The sequence below is a fragment of the Mus caroli genome, chromosome 14 (assembly GCF_900094665.2).
Source record: "Mus caroli chromosome 14, CAROLI_EIJ_v1.1, whole genome shotgun sequence".
Lineage (NCBI taxonomy): Eukaryota > Metazoa > Chordata > Mammalia > Rodentia > Muridae > Mus > Mus caroli.
The window spans coordinates 26,689,398-26,706,844 of NC_034583.1; the positions used below are offsets into that span (position 1 = coordinate 26,689,398).

A 17,447-nucleotide genomic window follows, 5' to 3' on the forward strand; every position below is an offset into this window, starting at 1 on the left:
CTCTCCAGCCCAAGTACAGCTCCTTTCCTTTTCTTTCCTCCTCCTCCTCCTCTTCTTTCTCCTCTCCCTCCTCCTCCTCCTCTTCTTCCTTCTCCTCCTCTCCCTCCTCCTTCTCCTCCCCCCCCCCACCTCTTTGAGACAGGGTTTTATGTATCCAGGTGCTGGCCTAGAATTTGCTATATAACAGAGGGTGATCTTGAACTTCTAATCTTCCTGTCTCCACCTCCTGAGTGCTGGTATTAGAGGCTTGTGCCACCATTCCTGATTTTATGTGGTGCTGGTATTGAACTCAAGACTCCATGCATGCTAGCACTCTAACCAGCTGAGCTCCGTCCTCCCTTTGGGTGTGCATTCACGTGTTCGTATGTGTGTATAGTTGTGTACACATAATGTGTGTGTATGCCTGCATGTGGAGGCCTAAGGCCAACATCAAGCATCTTTCTCAGTTCTTCTAACCCTTTGAAGAGTCTCTCCTTGAAACTCATGCTCACTAATTAGCCTGGATTCCTTGGCCAGCTTGCTCCAGGTGTCCTCTTTGCCTCCCCAGAGCCGGGTTCCAGGTATGCATTAGTGTGTCTGGCTTTTTACATATGCTTGGCAACCAAACTCAGGTCACCTTGATTATGTGGCAAGTACTTTACAGACCTTGCCCCCAGCCCCTGGCTTTTCAGTTTTTTGTTATTGTTGTTTGGTTGGTTTGGTTTTTTCTTCTCAGGTCTTGCTGTGTAGCCCAGGCTACCCAGAAACTTACAATCCTCCTCCTTCACTTTCCAAGATACTGGGATTATAGGTGTGTATCACTATGCCTCCCACAGTTTTATTGATTTATTTAAAATTTCAATTTTTTTTTTTTAGATACACATACTCCTATGCTGCAGCCAGAAAGCAGTGAGCAGGGGGCCTTCTATTTTTGATGAAACAAAATGTTATCTGAGCACAACTGGGCTTGTTTACTTACGTCTCTTTGAAGATTGTTTTTATATTACAGTGACAGACTTGAGTAGCTGTGAAAGAGTTGGTTCTGACCTGGAAAGCCTAGACTCAGGGCCAGCTTCCAGGGCACTGACCTGAGCAGTTGCATACAGGGCTCTGCTCTGAGTCCCTACAAGGACTCTGGAATGCCTACACTCGGGGACATCCCTGCAGTTACCATTTTTTTGTTTGGTTTGTTTTTTTTTTACAATTCTTAGTAATTGTTGAACAAATAGCTGGAATTTCCATTTGGCCCTGGGCAAGTTGTACAGTTGGTCTTCTGTAAAATCTTTACCATTTGTCTTTCTAGAGAGAGAGAGAGAGAGAGAGAGAGAGAGAGAGAGAGAGAGAGAGAGAGCCTACTAACTAGTTGCTCTACTTTGCCTCTAGGTGATAAAATACGAATCAAAAGCAATTTGGGTGCAGTAAGAGAGGCTTGTCTGGCTTACAGGTTACAGCCCATCTATTACAGGATAAATATGCCTTCCTGGTGAGAAGATGAGAGGGAAGTTAAGGCAGGAACTAAAGCAGAGACCTTGGATGAAGCTGCTTACCTTCTGGCTTGCTCAGCTACATTTCATACGCAGCCCACACCTACTGGCCTAGGGATAACGCCACCCACAGTGGGCTGAGCTCTCTCTTACAGCAATTAGCCACAGGCCAATCTTATCTAGGCAGTTCTTCAATTGAGTTCCCTATTCACAAGTCACCTTAGGTGACCTCAAGTTCACTGCTGACACTAAATTTGACACTCCTGGATTGAAGCCAGTCAATTCTGTGAGGTTCACTGAGAGCCCTGGAAGCACCAAGCCCCCTCTGGTCCCCAAAAGTGGTAACTTTCAACTCATTAGGCAATGCTTTTGTCATTGATCTCTGTGTTTCTGAATTATATACTTAGCATAGCTGCTTCTTTGGAAGTAGTATTGTCTACAAGTCAGCCCTCATCTTCCCCCATACCACACGTGGGTAAACGCCTGCACACATGCACACTGCACACAGCACATAACCCTTGCCATTCTTTTTTTTTTTTTTTTTTTTTGTTTTTTAAAAAAGGGTTTTTCTTTATAGCCCTGGCTGTCCTAGAACTCACTTTGTAGACCAGGCTGTCCTCAAACTCAGAAATCCGCCTGCCTCTGCCTTCCGAGTGCCGGGATCAAAGGCGTGCGCCACCACGCCCAGATTTTTTTTTTTTTCATTTTTAATACTTTTCTCTGCTTGGCTTTCTTGTTTTGCCACTGTTTGAGAGCTCAGACCATTTGCCCATATCTACTCTTCAAACTCATCAGATGCTCACCCAACTGGTATGCTCTTGCTGAGGACACTCCCAGAGCTGCCCTGCAGCTCTCCCCCTCTGGACTACTGCATTGACCCACCATTGTCCTGAGGGTTGTACCTGCTGCATGTATGTCGTCAGTGCATGATGCCTTGTGTGCCTTGTGTCTGCAGAGGCCAGCAGTAAGGGTTAGATCCCTTGGAACGAGTTACAGATGGTTGTGAGCTGCCATGGGGATGTTGGGAATGATTGGAACCCAGACCCTCTGGCAGTGCAGCCACTTCTATTGATTAATTGATTGATTCATTCATTCATTCATTCATTCTTTTCTCATGCATTACATCCTGACTGAAGTTTCCCCTCCCTCACTCCCACTCTTCCCAGCCCTCCCCATCTCGCCTCTCCCCCAGTTTCACTTCTCATTTCCCTTCAAATCAAGAGTGGGCCTCCCAGGGATATCAATCAAACATGGCATAGTAAGTTACAATAAGACTAGGCACAAGCCCTCTTATCAAGGCTGGAATAGGCAACCCAGTAGGAGGAAAAGGGTCCCCAAAGTGAGAGAACCCTCCATTCCCACTACTGGGAGTCCCACAAGAACACCAAGCTACACAACCATAACATATATGCAGGGGGCCTAGGTCAGACCCATGCAGGGTCCATGATTGTGGCCTCAGTCTCTGTGAGCCCCCTGTGAGCCCTGCTTAGTTAATTCTGCAGGCTGCATTCTCTTGGTGTCCTTGACCCCTCTGGCTCCTCCAATCCTTCTCCCACTCTTCTGTGGTCCTTGCCTGGCTCCACCTAGTGTTTGGCTGTGGGTCTCTGTATCTACTCTCATCAGTTGCTGGATGGAGGCTTTCGGGTGACACTTGGGCTAAACACTTGATCTGAGTGTAGCAGAAGATCTTTAGGAGTCATTCCATTGACTTTTTTTTTTTCCCCAGTTGTGTTTGGTTCTATCCTAGGTCTCCAACCTCTGGTTCCTGGTCATCCAGACAGTGTCAGGAGTGGCCTTCCTCTCCCCGTGTGGGCCTCAAGTTGGACCAGCCATTGCCTACTCCCATAAGTTCTGCATCACCCTTACCTAGCACACATTAGAGGCAGGACAGATTGTAGGTGGAAGGTTGTGTGGCTAGACTGATGTCCCAGTTCCATTTCTGGGAACCTTGGCTAGTTGTAGAAGATGGTTTGTTCAGACTCCATCTCCCCCATTACTAGCAGTCTTTGCTAGGTTCACTCTTGTAGAACCTAGGGAGTTTCCACTGCGCTAGGTTTCCAGACCCACACATTCTCAGACCCCCCCCCCCCCCCCAATTCCAGTTGTGTCTTCCAGTACTCTCCCCCTCCACCACCACACCTGGGTCTTCCTGTTCCCATCCCCACCTGCCCCCCCCCCCCGTCCACCTGTAAAATCTACTCTATTTCTCCCTCCAGAGAGATCCACTCATTCCCCTTTGACCTCTCCTTGTTACTTAGCCTCTCTAGGTTTGTCCCATGGTTGTCCTTTACTTAACAGCTAACGTCCACATATAAATGAGTACATACCATGTTTGTCTTTCTGGGTCTGGGTTACTTTACTCAGGATGTTTTTTTCTGTCCTATCTATTTGCCTACAAATTTCATGACATCATTTTTTAAAAACAGCTGAGTAATATTCTATTGTGTGAATGTACCACAATTTTTCAATCCATTCTTCTATCGAAGGACATCTAGGTTGTTCCCAGTTGCTGGATATTATGAACACAGCAGTAATGAACACGGTTGAGCAAGTGTCCTTATGGTAGGGTGGAGCGTCCTTTGGTTATTTTCCCAAGAGTAGTATAGCCAGGTCTTGAGATAGATCAATTTCCAATTTTCTGAGAATCACCAAATTGATTTTCATAGTGGCTGTCCAAGTTTGTACTTTTACCAGCAATGGAGGAGTATTCCTTTTGCAGCCAGTTCTCCTAACCACCATGCCATCTCTCAAGAGAGAATCTTGATATATAACTTAGCCTGCCTTCGAAGTCACTATGTAGTTCAGGCTAGCCTGGAACTCAAAATCGTACTGCCTCAGACTCCCAAGTGCTAGGAGTATAAGCGTCCTCCACCACAACTGGCTATTTTGTCCTCCGGCGTTGGTGGATTTCCTGTGTCCCAGAGGCACTCAATTCTAGGCTGTGCCTTGGAGTGACCCAGAGACTTCTAGAATGCTCATGCGCTGGCCTAGACTTGGGGTCTTCTGACACTGATCTGGGGTTGGGCTGAGAGAGTTACTGTTATTACTTTATGGTGATGCTCGGGATTGAATCTCTGGCATGCTCAGCGCATGCTCTACCATCGAGATGTACCTTCAACCCACAAGGGGCTTTTGCTTTTAAAAAGCCGCAGATGGTTTTGATGCACAGGCAAGGGTTGGAATCATCTTAATAGTAATCTCCCGCTACACAGTACATGGAGACAACAGGCCAGACACCTAATATGTCTGATGGATTTGTTTGTTTGTTGGTTGGTTTGCTCAGGCTGCCCTTGAACTCTGAGCTCAAGCAATCCTCCCAGCTTGCCATGCTAAGTAGATGACCTGTTTGAAACTTGCTATGTTTGAAAACATGTCTATTTTGTATTCTTCTGTTGATTGATAGAAAATATGTACATAGAATTCTAGGTTAGCAATTATTTCCTGCATATATGTATATGATGTGTATATGTATATGTATATGTATATGTATATGTATATGTATATGTATATGTATATGTATATGTATATGTATATGTATATGTATATGTATATGTATATGTATATGTATATGTATATGTATATGTATATATAGTTGGATTTTCAAGACAGGGTTTCTCTGTGTAGCCCCGGCTGTCCTGGAACTCTCTTTGTAGGTCAGGCTGGCCTTAAAGTCACAGAGATCTGTCTGCCTCTGTCTCCTTGGTGCTGGGATTAAAGTGTATACCACCAGAGCCTGACTTCTGCCAATATTTTTTCTTAAAGATTTATTTATTTATTTTATGTATATATGAGTACACACTGTAGCTATACAGATGGTTATGAGCCTTCATGTGGTTATTGGGAATTGAATTTAGGACCCCACTCGCTCCAGCTGGCCCTGATTGCTCCGACCCAAAGATTTATTTATTATTATAAATAAATACACTGTAGCTTCAGACACACCAGAAGAGGACATCTGATCTCATTATGGGTGTTGGGAGCCACCATGTGGGTTGCTGGGATTTGAACTTAGGACCTTCGAAAGAGCAGTCAGGGCTCTTACCCATTGAACCATCTTGCCAGCCCCTGCCAATATTTTTAATGTAATTTTCACTATGTTTCTATTCCCAGGGATGTTAAGACTCAAGGACTCTCTCGTCTCTCTCTCTCTTAGTATATGTGTAGTGGTTTTCCTTATAACATTTTTACATTTTCACAATGTTGAGCTTTGATACGAGTTTATTTCTATCTTACTGCAGGTACTTGCTGGGCCTTTTGAATCTGAAAACTTAAGTCTTTTCATCTCTGGAATACACACAAACAACACACAGGCACACAAAATCTCGTTTGACTTCGTTTGCTCTGTCATCCTTGTCATTACATACACATGAACGCACACACACATGCACATACACATGTACACATGCACATGTACACACACAGGCACATAAGCACACATGAATACAGCACACACACATGCACATGCCACTCACATCCACATGTGCACGTGTATACACACCGCATGCATGCACACTCACAGGCACACAAGCATGCAACTCACACACATGCACACCAGGCTTTTCTCTTTGTTCTGCCATCTCTGTCATTTGGATGTTGGGGCTGGGACTGATGCTCTTTCTTCTCATTTTCCAAATCCTCTCACTTTTCCTGTCTTCTTGCTGTTTGTTTGCTTTTGTTATTTATTTATTTATTTATTTATTCATACGAGTGTTTTGTCTGCATGTACATCTGTGCACCAAATGGATGCTGGGTACTCATGGGGGTCAGAAGAGCTGGAGTTAGAGGTGTTTGTGAGCTATCATGTAGGTGTTAGGAATGGAACCAGGGTCCTCTGCCAGAGAAGGAAGTGCTGATAAATGCTGAGCCAGCTTTTTGGCTTATTTATTTTGTTTTGGAAAGAGGATCTCATAGTATATATATGTGTGTGTGTGTGTTTATTTGTTTGTTTAATTTTGGAAACAGGATCTCATATAGCCCTGGCTAGCCTAAAACTCATTGTATAGGTGATGTTGATGTTGGCCCCCTTATTCTCCTGCTTCCACCTCCTAAATTGCTGGGATGATAGACATGGGCCATCAAGCTGTTTTTGCTCTGTGCTGGGACTGTCTCCAGTCCTTCCTGTCTGCTAGGCAAGCACTCTGCCAGCTACACTATGTCCCTAGCCTGGTTTTTTTTTTTTTGGTTTATTTTTGTTTTTTTTGTTTTTGCTCCCCCCCCCCATTTCTAATGTAGGTCTTTCGTTTTCAAGTGTTCTCTTTGTCCTCTGAATACCCTGCTAACCCTTATACTTCCTCTGCCCCCTACGTACTCCTTGTCTATGTCCTCTGCATAGCAATGTCTCTTACATCCCTGGAAACACTAGTGTTGATTTGGAGCTGGTATTCACTCTTCATGGACAGCTGTGGTCCGCTCCAGCTTGTCAGTTCCGACCTTCCGTTGATCTGTTTTGTTCTTTTCAGGCCTGAGGATTTAACTAGGGCCTCCTACATGTTAATCTCGTGCTCTAACTCCAAGCTGAATCTTGGTCCGGTTTCTTTGGTTAGTAACAGATTTTTCTCAGGGGTTAGCCTCAGAGGTCTGGCTGTACCTTTCTGAGCTGTTTTGATGTAGGAGGCTCTGTTGGGTGGTTCACCCAGAGGATCCCGTGATGTCAGCATCTTCAGGTCTCCTTTGCTGGGACCAGGTAGTTTTCCTGCTAAGCATTTCTAGCCTGCTCCCAGGAAGGTAAAGGCTGTCTTGTCAGGCTTCTAGAAGCTTGATGGGATAGGGTGGGCTGGAGTGAGTGTGGGCAGGAAAGGGTGTGTCTCAATGGATGTGGTCACACAATGACCATTAAGTCTGTCCTTCCACCCCTCCCAGAAGTATCTTTAATGGTGCCTAATGGCCCTAGGGCAAAGAGCAGTTTCAGAAGTGAAATTCCAATTCCAACAAGCCACCCAATCAGCAAAGCCCCTGAACCTTGCTCTCTGATGCCTACAGACATGGCCACTTCCTCCATGTTTCCCCTCACCTGGTCCAAGATGCCCGAATTTGTCTTCTACCCTAGACCATCCACATCTTATTGACTCCCATTGCTTCTGGACCCTGAGACCAGAATGCCTCTGTGATATTTCTTCCGTGATTGAAACCTCTCTGCTTTCTCCATGACCTCAAGAAATAGCCCGGTTCTTCTTCTGGCACCCATTGTCTCTCTAGCATGGATTCCAGTTCCCTCGGCTCCATCTGCAGTCTCTTCCAACTCTTAGCCCCTGACCCCAGAAACTATGTTGTTCCTCCCACTTCTGGGCAAACCCTGAGCCCACAGAGCCAAGTGGTAAACTCCAGGAGACTTGGGACTCACTGGATGGCTTTGAACTTGGAAGAGACTGCAACCCCGTCCAAACTCCCAGCTCCCTGCCTGACTTGCTCTTTATACACATAATCAGCCCTTTTATAGGTCTTAGCCACATCCCTTCTCCTGAGATTGCCTGTTCTCCTTGGGACCCTTAAGGAAAAGTTTGCATCACCATAGCGCACAGCAAGTGCTGAGCTTGAGCCTGGTGAATGGTAGGTACCCAAGAGGTGCTAAATCACCACTTACATCTCTGGAGAGCCTTGTTTTGAGAGCTAATGATGAGGGAAGGATGCTTTGACCCTTGCATTGAACCCAGATAGCCAGCCCCCAGCCCAGTGAGCATGTTTCCCATCCTAGACGCTACAGTGCATACTGGCAAGGGGTAAGAGTGGAGAGGCTGCCTTGGAGGTGTTGGGCACATGGAGTGTGCTCTGCAGGATCGCTAAGTGGAGGCCTTTCCCAGAGAAGAGGCTGTTCCACCCAGCCATCTTCTTTCCCTTAAAACTGCTGAAAAGGCCGGGCGTGGTGGTGCACGCCTTTAATCCCAGCACTTGGGAAGCAGAGGCAGGCGGATTTCTGAGTTCGAGGCCAGCCTGGTCTACAAAGTGAGTTCCAGGACAGCCAGGGCTACAGAGAAACCCTGTCTCGAAAAACAAAACAAAACAAAAACAAAAACAAAACAAAACTACTGGAACTGCCCAGGATGCGGGGCCAGGGAGTAGCAGCCATAGGCATATTCTGGTGAGAAAAGATGGGCGTAGAAACGGGCAACTGCAAGGATAGGGCACAACATGCTGCCAGTGTACTCAGGACTCCACCCGCTTAGATGTGGGCATCACCACTACCAACTATAGATGGGGAAATAAGAACTCCTTTAGGTGACCACTCAAGGCCCCACAGCCACAATGCAGATTCAGACCTAAGGCTCCCCAAGCCCCAGCGGCACCTTTATGCGCCCTGGTGTCAAGGGACTAGTGAGAACCCACCTACTTGCATGGAGCTGAGTTATGATGTGGGAGTCCTTGGTATTCCTCCACTGGCCCTGGAGTGGCTTTGGGTAGACAATGGGTCAGGGCTCTTTTGAGTGGCTTTGTAGAGCTTAGGAATTAAGACAAGAGCTGCCTTCCCTGGCATTTAATGGTTTCAAGAATCTCAGAGCTGGGTAGAGCAGGAGACAAGGTAGGGTATCCCCAGACACCTGGGAAGGACCAGGCAAGGCTCAGCAATCTTCTCCTCTGGCTTCTTTTCCAGGAACTGGTGTCCTTACCAGAAGTCCAGGCTGGTCACCTTTGTAGCTGCTTGCAAAACAGAGAAATTCCTGGTCCATTCCCAGCAGCCATGTCCACAGGGAGCTCCTGACTGCCAGGGAGTCAGAGTCATGTGAGTGGTGGACAGGCCATTTCCCAGGCCCAGCGGGCTCATCAGAGGCGCTGAGCCACACTGCCTTCTTCCTCAGGTATCGAGTGGCCCAGAAGCCAGTGTACCAGGTCCAGCAGAAGGTGCTGATCTCTGTGGACTGGCGGTGCTGCCCAGGGTTCCAGGGACCAGACTGCCAGGACCACAGTAAGGCTCCCCAAAGCTTCCCCAGAAACTATGCTGTTCCTCCCACTTCTGGGCTTACCACCCCATGCTTGCTTCCTTCTGCAGATCCCACAGCAAACCCTGAGCCCACAGAGCCAAGTGGTAAACTCCAGGAGACTTGGGACTCGCTGGATGGCTTTGAACTTGGTATGTTGCCTTCCTGGAAGGACAGAGTTCATGTGTTTAGTTCTTCCTTCTCTGATGGGCTGTACCATCTCTGGAAAACGTTGCCCTTACAATCAGTATGGGCTTCCTTGTGGCCCTGCACTCAGTGGCCAGATTCTCAGGACCTTCAGCCTACTACTGCCCGGGCTCATTCCTGTCCCTTTTACTGATCCCATTTTTCTTGGAGAGCTGACTTTGCCACTTTGCCCAGTGATTTTCTTGCTCCTTGACCTTTACAAGTTCCTGGGTCTGGAAGAAGCTTTTCCATTCTCTTGTATTCCCCATCCCACCCCACCTCCCCGCAACCGACTAAAATAAAACACCCACTGGGGCCTTGGAAGTCATTTTGCCCCTTGTCTCAGTGTCAACACAAAAGAGTCACCCTTTATGAATTGATTTCAAGGGTAGGTTAGGGAATAGATTTCATTATGTGATCTATTGGTTAGAGCTGTCAGGAATGAAATTGTGGCTAAGGAAAGAAAGGTGATTGATTAGTCATGTCTGCTAGGAGTATGGGAGAAAAGGTGATAGCTCAGAGATCTGTATTTGCCTGTCTTAGAAGGCTAAGGGCGGTCTGGTGAGATGGCTCAGTGGGTAAGAGCACTGATTGCTCTTCTGAATGTCATGAGTTCAAATCCTAGCAACCACATGGTGGCTCACAATCACCATAATGAGATCTGATGCCCTCTTCTTGTGCCTCTGAAGTTAGCTACAGTGTACTTATGTATAATAATAAATAAATAATAAGTAAATCTTTAAAAAAAAGAAGAAGAAGAAGGCTAAGGGTTTCTACATTCCAGCTTAGGAGGGGCCAATGTACTTCCTTGTTCCGAGTCCCAAGTCTTTTCCTGACCTTGTGAGTTGGCCTTTAACACTTACATCCAGTGTGGTTTTAGGTCACCCTGTCACAGAGTTTAATGAGATTAAGGTGCCACAGGAACAACAGGAAAACCTGCTTCAAAATCTCCAGAATGATGCCCAGCCAGTAGAAGATGGCTTTCCAGGCTCTTGGGAAGCCCCACCCAGCAACCTCACAGATGAGATGACAGAAGCCAATCTAACAGAATTCGGTGAGTAGGGGCCCCCAATAAGGCCCAGACTTCAGAGGCCCTAACTCTCCCAGCCTGGGGAGGAATGTCTGCTGCAGCAGGCTTGTCTGAAACATGGTATCTGTTGCAGAGTTTCCTGGCAGGACATCAGAGCACCTGCTGCAGCCCCATATTGATGCATTCCTGAAAGCACACTTCAGTCCCATCTGGAAGAACTTCAATGACAGCTTGCACAGCCTCTCCCAGGCCATCAGAAACTTGTCTCTTGATGTGGAGGCCAATCACCAGGCCATCAAGATGATCCAGGAGGGCACAGTGGCTAGGGCTGACTTCCAAGAGCTTGGTGCCAAGTTTGAGGCCAAGGTCCAGCAGAATAGCCAGAGACTGGGTCAACTGTGGCAGGATGTGGAGGACCAGCTGCATGCCCAGCGCCGATCCGTGCATCATGCCCTCTCTGAGGTCCAGGCTGAGGTGAGCACCAAGTTAAAGCAGCTTGTCAAGGCTCAGGAACTTCCCGGGGCCAATGGCAGCCTGGTGGCGGCATCTGCAGCAGCGGCAGCAAGGCCAGAGCCAGAGAGCCTGCAGGCCAGGCTAGGGCAGCTGCAGAGAAACCTCTCTGCTCTGCACATGGTCAGTAGCCAGAGGGAGGAGGAGTTGCAAAGCACCCTCAAGAACATGGACAGCATCCTGAAGCAGCACGCCGATGAGATCAAGGAGCTCTATTCTGAATCGGATGAGACCTTCGACCAGATCAGCAAGGTAGAGAGGCAGGTGGAGGAGCTGCTGGTGAACCACACCGGGCTTCGAGAGCTGCGGGTGATCTTAATGGAAAAGTCCCTGATCATGGAGGAGAACAAAGAGGAGATGGAGCGGCAACTGTTGGAACTCAACCTCACTCTGCAGCATCTGCACGCGGGTCATGCAGACCTCATCAAGTATGTCAAGGACTGCAACTGCCAAAGGGTCAACTCTGACATGGATGTTGCTCCGGAGGGCCAAAGGGATGTCATGGACACGCTAGAAGAGACCCAAGTGAGCCTGGACGAACAGCACCAGCTAGACGGTTCTTTGCAGGCCCTGCAAAGCACTGTAGATGCCATGTCTTCAGCAATGGATGACTATAGAGGAGAGGGTGAACGGGCCCGGGCTGAAAGGGCACGGATACGGAGCCAGCTGCGGGCTCTGGATCATGCTGTGGAAGCACTGAAGACAGCAGCGAATGGAACCCGCAAAGAGATACACCTGCTGCACGGCTCCTTCACAGCCCTGCTGGAGGATGCCCTGCGACATCAGGCTGTGCTGGCTGCACTCTTTGGGGAGGAGATGATAGATGAGATGTCGGAGGAGGCCCCTCGCCCTCTGCCGCTGGATTATGAGCAGATCCGCCTAGCCCTGCAGGATGCGGCCAGTGGGCTACAGGAACAGGCGATTGGTTGGGAAGACTTGACCACCCGGGTGGAGGCATTGGAGAAGGCCGCAGGTGGCTTTGTGGAGCAGCACCCACAGTTGGCGGAGGGACTTGAGCCCAGCCACGACTCTGGGAGAGAAGAGGAAGCCATGGCTTTGGCGGACCTGGAGCAGGAGATTCGGCGCCTGAGCTCTGATGTCAAGCAGATTGGGCAGTGCTGTGAGGCCTCCTGGGCTGCCTCCCTCAATAGCTCCCTTGAAGACCTACACAGCATACTCTTCGACACCCAGCACAACCTGAGACAGCACCGGCAGCTCTTCCACAGCCTCTTCCAGAACTTCCAAGGTCTGGTGGCAAGCAACATCAGCCTAGACTTGGGGAAGCTGCAGGCCATGTTGAGTAAGAAAGATAAGAAGCAACCGAGAGGCCCGGGAGAATCCCGGAAGAGGGATAAGAAGCAAGTGGTGATGTCTACAGATGCACACGCCAAAGGTCTGGAACTCTGGGAGACAGGTGAGTGCCTGGGCCCTGGAGACTGACTCTACGAATCTAGGACAGGGCTATCTGCCAACTCAGATGCTCCTTTCTCCTACTGGGGAGTGGGCACAGGGTACAAGAAAGCAGGATCATTGGTCACTGCTACTACCTTCAGGGCTATGGGTCTCCTATGCTACCTGGAATACAGGGAAGTATAAGTCCTAAGAATCAGCTGGAGTTCCAGAGCCCATGAGTTGGCCGAGGCCCTAGCTGTGGAGCAGAGTGGAATGTCTCAACTCTTCACACTCACCAAATCCCAGTCTTTCATCAGCTCGCCCTGCATGCTAGGGACAGGGGGTTGGAGCAGGGGGTCATCTGTCATGGCAGCACCCCACAAGAGGTAAATACAGGGAAAGGCCTTCTGCTCAGAAGGAAGGAGCCCTCTTGGTAAATACAGTTGGCGGTGTCAATACCCTTCTGGATCTTTCCTGGGCTCAGCCTTAACTACTTGATCATGCAACCATTATCATCATATCTTACCTTAGTCTTTAGAAATGACCTAACCCAACCAGTGAGCAGCAGAGAGAGGCTGGCTCTCAGCTACAGCAAGACCCCAGCAGGTGGATCCCCAAAGGCTCCACCTACACATCAGTGGTTACAAAACCTGACAGTTTCATTCCCACCCCTCCTCCCAGCACAAGCTTAGCATGCAGGAACCCAGGCAACTCTCTCAACTCCCCTAGCATCTCCAGAGAGCTACATGTCCTTACATAACCCCTGCATCTCTTTTCCTCTTGTGAGTGGTACAAACTCCATCATGCCTTTTACCATTTGCCTATAAGGTTGGGCATCTGTTTACTCTCGCAATATTTCTTTTTCTTTCTTTCTTTCTTCCTCTTCCTCTTCTTTTTAAAGATTTATTTATGTATGCGGGTACACTGTCGCTGTCTTTAGACACCCCAGAAGACGACATCAGATCCCATTACAGGTGGTTATGAGGCATCATGTGGTTGCTGGGATTTGAACTCAGGACCTCTGGAAGAGTAGTCAGTGCTCCTAACTGCTGAGCCATCTCTCCAGGCCTGCAATAATTCTTTACTGCCGAAAATATTTTCCCCTTTAAAAACTCTTTTCTTGTAAGAAGGCCACAGAGCTTGACTTTGAGCCCTGCAGAGAAATTCACCCTTAGTTTGCACAGCTTTTCCATCTTTTCCTTCCCCTAGGGCGTGTGGACTCCCAGATTCAGGCAGGCTGAAAGAACAAGAATCACCAACAGAGGGTGCTGTAGAGTAGCCTCTTTTCAGCAAGGCAAGAGCCCCATCTGCTGGGTGCTTTGGGGACTGAAGCACCAGACCTTAGTTTTTGTTTTTTGTTTGTTTGTTTTTTGGTTTTTCGAGACAGAGTTTCTCTGTATAGCCCTGGCTGTCCTGAAACTTACTCTGTAGACCAGGCTGGTCTCGAACTCAGAAATCCACCTGCCTCTGCCTCCCAAGTGCTGGAATTAAAGGCATGTGCCACCACTGTCCGGCCAGACCTCAGTTTTTATAGTGGCAATAACAGTAAAGTTATGCAGAAACAATTCTCATCAAATCTTCCAGACACAGAGAGAAGCAACATTTTGTTATTCCCAAGGCCGTTTGTGGATTTGGAGACAAAAAGGTCTTAAATTACTAATTGCTTTGCAGACCTTAGTTCCATTCTAAGGCCTTAGTTCCATTTTCCTGAGAAATGTGGGGAGCACACACATGTGTGCACACAGGTACACACAACACACACACACGCTCACACACACATGAAATGATGAAGGAACTCCCAAGAGAATCCTCCAAAGGTTGGCCTTGCTTTCTGGACTCAAGTAAGGTATATTCTTCTGGCCCCCTGCCCTGGCTGTGTTTCCTCCCGAGCTTCCTAAATAGGCTCCTGCCCTTCCTCCGATCTGCCGTACAGTGGGGGGTGGGTTCTCGTTTCAGCAGGACTGTGCTCTTAGTGTTGGAAGAAGTGCTTCTGCGAGTGAAAGGAAGGATAGGCGAGCACTGCAAATCAAGAGTGCTAAGGTTTGCTTGTGTGGTCAGGATCAGCAAACGTTCCCTCTCTAAGCTTCAGTTCACCCATATGAAATGCCAGGTCTCTGTGCAACACTCTGGAAATTATATTAACATGACTAACCAGAGCTGGGGAGATGGGTTAGCAGTTAAAAGCAGAGGACCTGGGATCCGTTCTTAGCATTCACATGGCAGATCACAACCATCTATAAATTCAATTCCAGGGGATCTGGTGACCCTTTCTGGCATCTGTGGGCACCACTCATGCACGTGGTACACAGACATATATGCAGGCAAACTGTCCATCCACATAAAATAATAATTAGAAAAATTTTAGCCGGGCGGTGGTGGCACACGCCTTTAATCCCAGCACTTGGGAGGCAGAGGCAGGCAGATTCCTGAGTTCGAGGCCAGCCTGGTCTACAGAGTAAGTTCCAGGACAGCCAGGGCTATACAGAGAAATCCTGTCTTGAAAACAAAAACAATTTAGATGACTAGCCAGAGGGGGCCTCCCCCTTGCCCAGAAAAAGCCTTACGGTATAGCTCAGATAGACTTCAAAATCAAGATTTTACTGCCTCTGTCTCCTGAGTTAGAATTACAAGCGTGAGCTACTGTGCTGGCTTCAAGTTTCTCAGTCCTTTTTCTTTATGGTCTTGTGCCCACTTTTGGTCAAAACCACCATTCCCATCCCCAACTATTTCCCAGTACTAACATTATTTTGAGGATAGGCACTATTTTCTTTCCCACACGATGTCTCAAGATACCTAGCAGGTAGGTGCTGGGACGACTTAGTGGAGGAGCACACGTCTAGTATGTGTGAAGTCCTGTGTTCCATCCCTAGCACTGATATGGAAGGAACTATACCTGGCAGGGAGCAGACATCTAGGAGTTGGATACTCAGGTTTCTAGCACTGCCCACCCATGGCTCAGGTAGTCAAAGACACTTATCTCTCTAGAGTTGAAAAGATCAAAGAAAAAAGGGCTTTGTTGAGGATCAAAGGAGAAAATGCATTTGCCAGCTGGCCAGCAGATCTGTATTTCCCTTCCCTCTCTGTGAAATTCCACTGACTGTCTAAGACACACCTTTGGGATGTGATGGTATCTAGATAGTCTCCAGCCTTCTCACGCAATTAAGGTGAAGAAGGGAGAGTTTGGCAGTGGATGGATAACTGACTGTCTCCTCTACCTCAGGCTCCCCTGTGGCCTTCTACACCAGTTCTTCAGAAGGGGCCACCGCTCTGCAGATGGTGAAGTTCAACACCACATCCATCAATGTGGGAAGCAGCTACTTTCCTGAACATGGCTACTTCCGAGCTCCCAAAAGTGGCGTCTACTTGTTTGCTGTGAGCATTACATTTGGCCCAGGCCCAGGAATGGGGCAACTGGTATTTGAAGGTCATCACCGGGTTCCAGTCTACAGTACGGAACAGAGGGGTGGGAGCACAGCCACCACTTTTGCTATGGCAGAGCTGCAAAAGGGTGAGAGAGCGTGGTTTGAGTTAATCCAAGGGTCAGTAACCAAAGGGAGCCGACCAGGCACTGCATTTGGGGGCTTCCTGATGTTCAAGACCTGAACCCTGGGCTCGGCTCAGCTTGTATCAGACATGGTAGATCCGCCTGCTGCTCTTAGACTGAGGCTCTGGCCAGCAATGGCCAGAGAACATCTAGTGGCCTAGCTCTTCCCTGGACACCTTCTGCAAAGACCCTGCGGTCAGCAGCACGTACCTTCTTCTGGACACACAGGTTGAATACTGCTCTCTGGACTGGGCTGGAGCCTGGAGTCGAGCTGGGATTTCCATGCCTTCCCTAATGGCACGGCTCGGCTTGGCTCTGAGACACTCCCTCAGTTCTACAGCTTTTCTTTTTCTTTCCCTTGTGGTTGGAAACTTGTACACTTACACCTTTTTCAGTTTCCTCTTTCCTGTGTTAGAAAGTCATTGTTTCTCAGAAGGAATGTTTACATTGATGGGTTTGCCATGCAGAAAGTTCCCAGATTCTCTTTCCAATATCTCAAAAAAAAAAAACTTAAAGAAGAAAAAAAATGAAGATTTTTTTTACACCCCCCCCCCCGTGAAACTGGAAACAGGTCTCCAATTACTACAGAAAAGCCAATCAAAACAGTCTTTCTAGTTTTAGAAGGGAGCTAACACATGGTTGAATTAGCCCTGGGTCCAGTCTCCAGCACTGTGCATACCTATGGGCTCAGCATATGGAGTAAGCATGAAGTTCAGAGCTATCCTCAGCTTCATAACAAGTTCAAGGCTAGCCTGGGATATGGGAGACCCTGTCTCAAAACAGCAAAAGAAGTTACATTAACTCCCAGCCACACTTTGTCTTTATTTGTTTATTTAATTTTAATATCACGCCTTTCTCCCCCTGCTTCACTCTGTAAAGGCCAACATATCAAATAGGGACAATGTTGTGTATGGCCTCCACCCTTTTTATTCATCTATCAAGACTGTGCCCAACCCCAGCATCTCTAAGGAAGGGGAGGAGGGAAATTAAACCCTACTGGTAGTGATCAACTTTGGAATAAAGTGATACTCTCCAAAGCTCTGCCTTGTTTACTGTTGGAAGGGGAACCATTTGGTAAAACACTTAGGGAAAAGTGACTCCTCACTCCTGGTGTACTTGACTTCAACTATGAATATTCAGTTCATTATACATAGATTATCTAGGGGCCTTCTTTCCAGGCAGTGACAGTCCCTGGACAGGACAGCACAGAATGGCAGTTCTTTCTGCAACATACACACGGGTTTACCAGTCTCTAGATCCTAAAATCGGCTCAAGAAAGCAGCCACACTGCCATCAGGAAATAAAGCAGGCATTGGTAGTGCTCAGTGTTGGTTGGCTGATTTGACTGGGTAATGGGTTGCTAGCAATTCTCATTGCCTCCTAGGGTCCTTAATTCAAATAATTAACCTTCA

General features: G+C 47.9%; 1 protein-coding gene across 1 annotated transcript in view; it reads left to right on the plus strand.

Moving 5' to 3' along the window:
- Mmrn2 (multimerin 2) overlaps window positions 1–17,072 on the plus strand; it is a 23,612-nt gene extending 6,540 nt beyond the window's left edge. Inside the window, exons 2-7 of the mRNA XM_021181961.1 lie at window positions 9,049–9,177; window positions 9,254–9,360; window positions 9,445–9,525; window positions 10,440–10,613; window positions 10,723–12,513; window positions 15,712–17,072. Of these exons, the coding sequence (XP_021037620.1) occupies window positions 9,049–9,177; window positions 9,254–9,360; window positions 9,445–9,525; window positions 10,440–10,613; window positions 10,723–12,513; window positions 15,712–16,094 (2,665 nt within the window). The 3' untranslated portion in view covers window positions 16,095–17,072. The remainder of the gene's footprint in view (window positions 1–9,048; window positions 9,178–9,253; window positions 9,361–9,444; window positions 9,526–10,439; window positions 10,614–10,722; window positions 12,514–15,711) is intronic.
- The last annotated feature ends 375 nt before the right edge of the window (window positions 17,073–17,447 follow it).